Source organism: Mesitornis unicolor, unplaced genomic scaffold, assembly GCF_000695765.1.
Source record: "Mesitornis unicolor isolate BGI_N332 unplaced genomic scaffold, ASM69576v1 scaffold30581, whole genome shotgun sequence".
Lineage (NCBI taxonomy): Eukaryota > Metazoa > Chordata > Aves > Mesitornithiformes > Mesitornithidae > Mesitornis > Mesitornis unicolor.
This window is the reverse complement of record NW_010166271.1, coordinates 1-2,809: the sequence shown is the minus strand read 5'-3', so window position 1 is coordinate 2,809 and position 2,809 is coordinate 1. Positions and strand designations below refer to the sequence as shown.

The window sequence follows — 2,809 nt, the reverse complement described above, 5'->3', positions numbered from 1 at the left end:
TTTCTGCTGGCACCAGCCAGCCTCGTCCTTCAAAGCCCCTGCCGCCCCTCCCGAACAGGGATGACCAGTGACCCTTTTTCACATGAAAAGGCACAGGATGCTTCCAGTAGAGCCTGGGGAGGGGGAAACTGAGACACATAGAACAGACACACAGCAACACTGGACAGGGACTGTATTCCAGAAGGTAAATCATGTTCAAGTTGATTGGGATGCAGTCTGTCCCTTCTCCCCCAGCCTCAAACCCCCTGGTGTCCCCAAGGCAATAAATACTCCCCAGGCTACTACACGCAGAAAGAAGCTCCCGGCCCACTGCCTCCCCTGGGCATCACAGCTCGGTCTTCACCTTGTGCATCAAGTCCTTCTGGTCAATCTTCTCCAGGTCCTGATGCCAGCGGTTGTAAGCCAGCAGGGCCACGTTTTTGGCTGCCACCGCTATCATCTCCATGGAGCTGGCCACCCACTCCACGCCGCTGAGGTAGAAGAGGTTTTCATGGAGCACGATGGGCGGGAGCGACTTGGCGGCATCGTAGCGGGGATACGCCTGCCACTCTGTCACCTGCACCGAGTAGTAGGACCTGAAGAGGGTCTTCAGCTGCTGCTTGTCCAGCGGCTGCTGGGAGAGGACACGCCACACTGCGGCCTCCTGGGGCTGCTTACGACGGAAAGCCGCTGAGATGTTGACAGGACAGATGTTGTCCATGGCATTGAAGAAGAGGTCAGGGGTGTCGGTGGTGAGGATGCTGGCGAACGGGAAGAGCTTGGGGTCAGGGAAGCCAAAGTAGGAGGAGTTGAGGTAGCCGTGTACCACGGAGGTGACAGAGGGCTGGAATGCTCCGGGGAAGTCAGCGATGGGCGGCTCGAAGTTCTCGAAGGTGAAGTTGCTCCTGCTCGGGTGCAGGGGAGTTGTCACCACCACCATGTCGTAGAAAGCTGAGCCCTGGCCTTCACTGCCTTCATAGTGCACCTGGTACAGGGCTCTTCCCTCTGAAAAGAGACGGTGGACAGTTAGGAGCAGCCCTGAGCAGCAAGCTGTATTGCCCTGGCCCCCTTTTTCTAGCAGAGCCTCCATCCCTTAGTTTTCCAGTACACACCAGTGACAGACCATAGCATCTGATAATTATGGATGAGTTGCTGATGCTTTAGGGCAGCGGAAAGAGCATCTTATCAAGCCTGGGGGAGAGTTTCCAGAGAAGCCCAGCCTAGTGGGGTAGGGAGGACTGGGGCAGCGCAGCCCACCCTGCAAATCCCAGCTATCCAGGCCTTCTGCTGTACTGGGCTGGGGAACAAGCTTGCAACAAGGCTGGTGCCATAGAAGAGACCTGAGAGACCTCAAGGGGGGAGGGGAACTCCAGGCCAAGGCCTGTACCATAGGGCCCCCACCAGATCAGATGATGGGAGAAGATGCACAGACCCCCAGGCCTTTGCCCAAATTCTTTACCAGGACCAAGATGCTCACCAGCCTCCCAAGGCTTCCTCTCTGCCTCAGCATCCCCATGCTGCCACCACCCACCAGTACCCAGAGCAAATCCAGCTCACCCGAGCTGTGCAGAGAGATGCCCGTCACCCTGGCTGGGATGATGTTGGCTTTGGTCAGCTTCAGCAGACCTGAACACACGAGCTTGTTGCCTCCTTCCACCGCCCAGGTGCTGCCCTGGGCCCCTGCCAGAGACATGGCCCCTGGGGAGAAGGAGAGAAGGGTGGTTCAACAGCCTGCCTGGGGAGGGAACACCAGGAAGGAAGAGTAAGGTCCCAGATTTCACCTGCAAAGGCAGGCACCAGCACCGACTGCCCATAGCTGGAACGCAGGACGGCCGCGATGACGTCGTCCACAAAGCGCTGCGAGACGCCCACCTCCAGCAAGGACTCGGCCACTGAACGCTGTGTCATGTTGACAAAAGCGTCACCCCCCAGCGAGTGCAGCAGCTCCTCCAGGCTGGAGAAGGCATAGCCGTGTGCCTGGTACTTGTAGATCCTGAAGGGGACAGGAGCACAGGGTGCCTGGTGACGCCCCAGTGCCAGGGAAGACCCTTTGTGTCCCTCCAGCCCCGCAGGTTCTCCCACCTCATGAACTTCTCCATCACCTCCTCCACCCACATCTGCAGGCGCAGGAAGCTGATGCCATAGTGCCACCAGAGCCGGAAGAGGTTGAGCAGGTACCAGTCGGTCTCCTCCAGGACAAAGTGCTCCCCGCTGAATATGGCGCTTTTCCCTGCCACCTCGCGCCGGTGCTTGAGGCCTGCAGGGAGCAGAAGTCTTTGTTGGGCTCGCATGCTTCCCTGAGGCTGGCCGGCAGCTGGGGAAGGCCAGCGCCAAACACCGCAGCAGTAAGGATGCAGGCAAAGATGCTCTTGGAGGAGCATCAGAGAATGCAACGCTGGGACCCCAGCCAGACCCTGTATGTTGGGGCATCCCATGGAGTTGATATGCTGATAGCTGGAACAAACTGGTGGGATTTTGTGAACCCCCTCCCATGCACTAATTCCACCAGGATTCCTCACCCTGCTGCTTTGCTGGGCCACCCCATCCCTTTCTCTTCCAGGGCATAGCAGGGCTGGGGCACAGGGACAGCATGGGGGGTCACGGCACACCTGGAGTGCTGAGGTGGACTGGAAGCAGCCCTCCCCACACCACCACGGTGCAGCCCCTCGGCTCAGGAAGGGAGGCCACGCAAGCGCTGGGGTGCCCATGCTCACCCAGGATCTTGACAAAGTCCTGCATGTGGAGGCTGAGAACGTGGATGGAGGCTCCCCTGCTCTCGTACTGCTGCTTGTTGACCGTGACGGTGGCCAGCCGCCCGCCCACGCTCGCC

The 2,809-nt window shown here is 59.3% G+C and overlaps 1 protein-coding gene across 1 annotated transcript; it reads right to left on the bottom strand.

Moving 5' to 3' along the window:
• Window positions 1-157: 157 nt before the first annotated feature.
• On the bottom strand, window positions 158-2,805 carry PCYOX1L (prenylcysteine oxidase 1 like; the record flags this gene model as incomplete). The annotated part of the gene is made up of 5 exons (XM_010194913.1): window positions 158-984; window positions 1,537-1,677; window positions 1,761-1,972; window positions 2,062-2,236; window positions 2,694-2,805. Coding segments are annotated over 5 exons (1,299 nt in total), but the record flags the coding sequence as incomplete, so codon positions are not given.
• Between the last annotated feature and the right edge of the window lie 4 nt (window positions 2,806-2,809).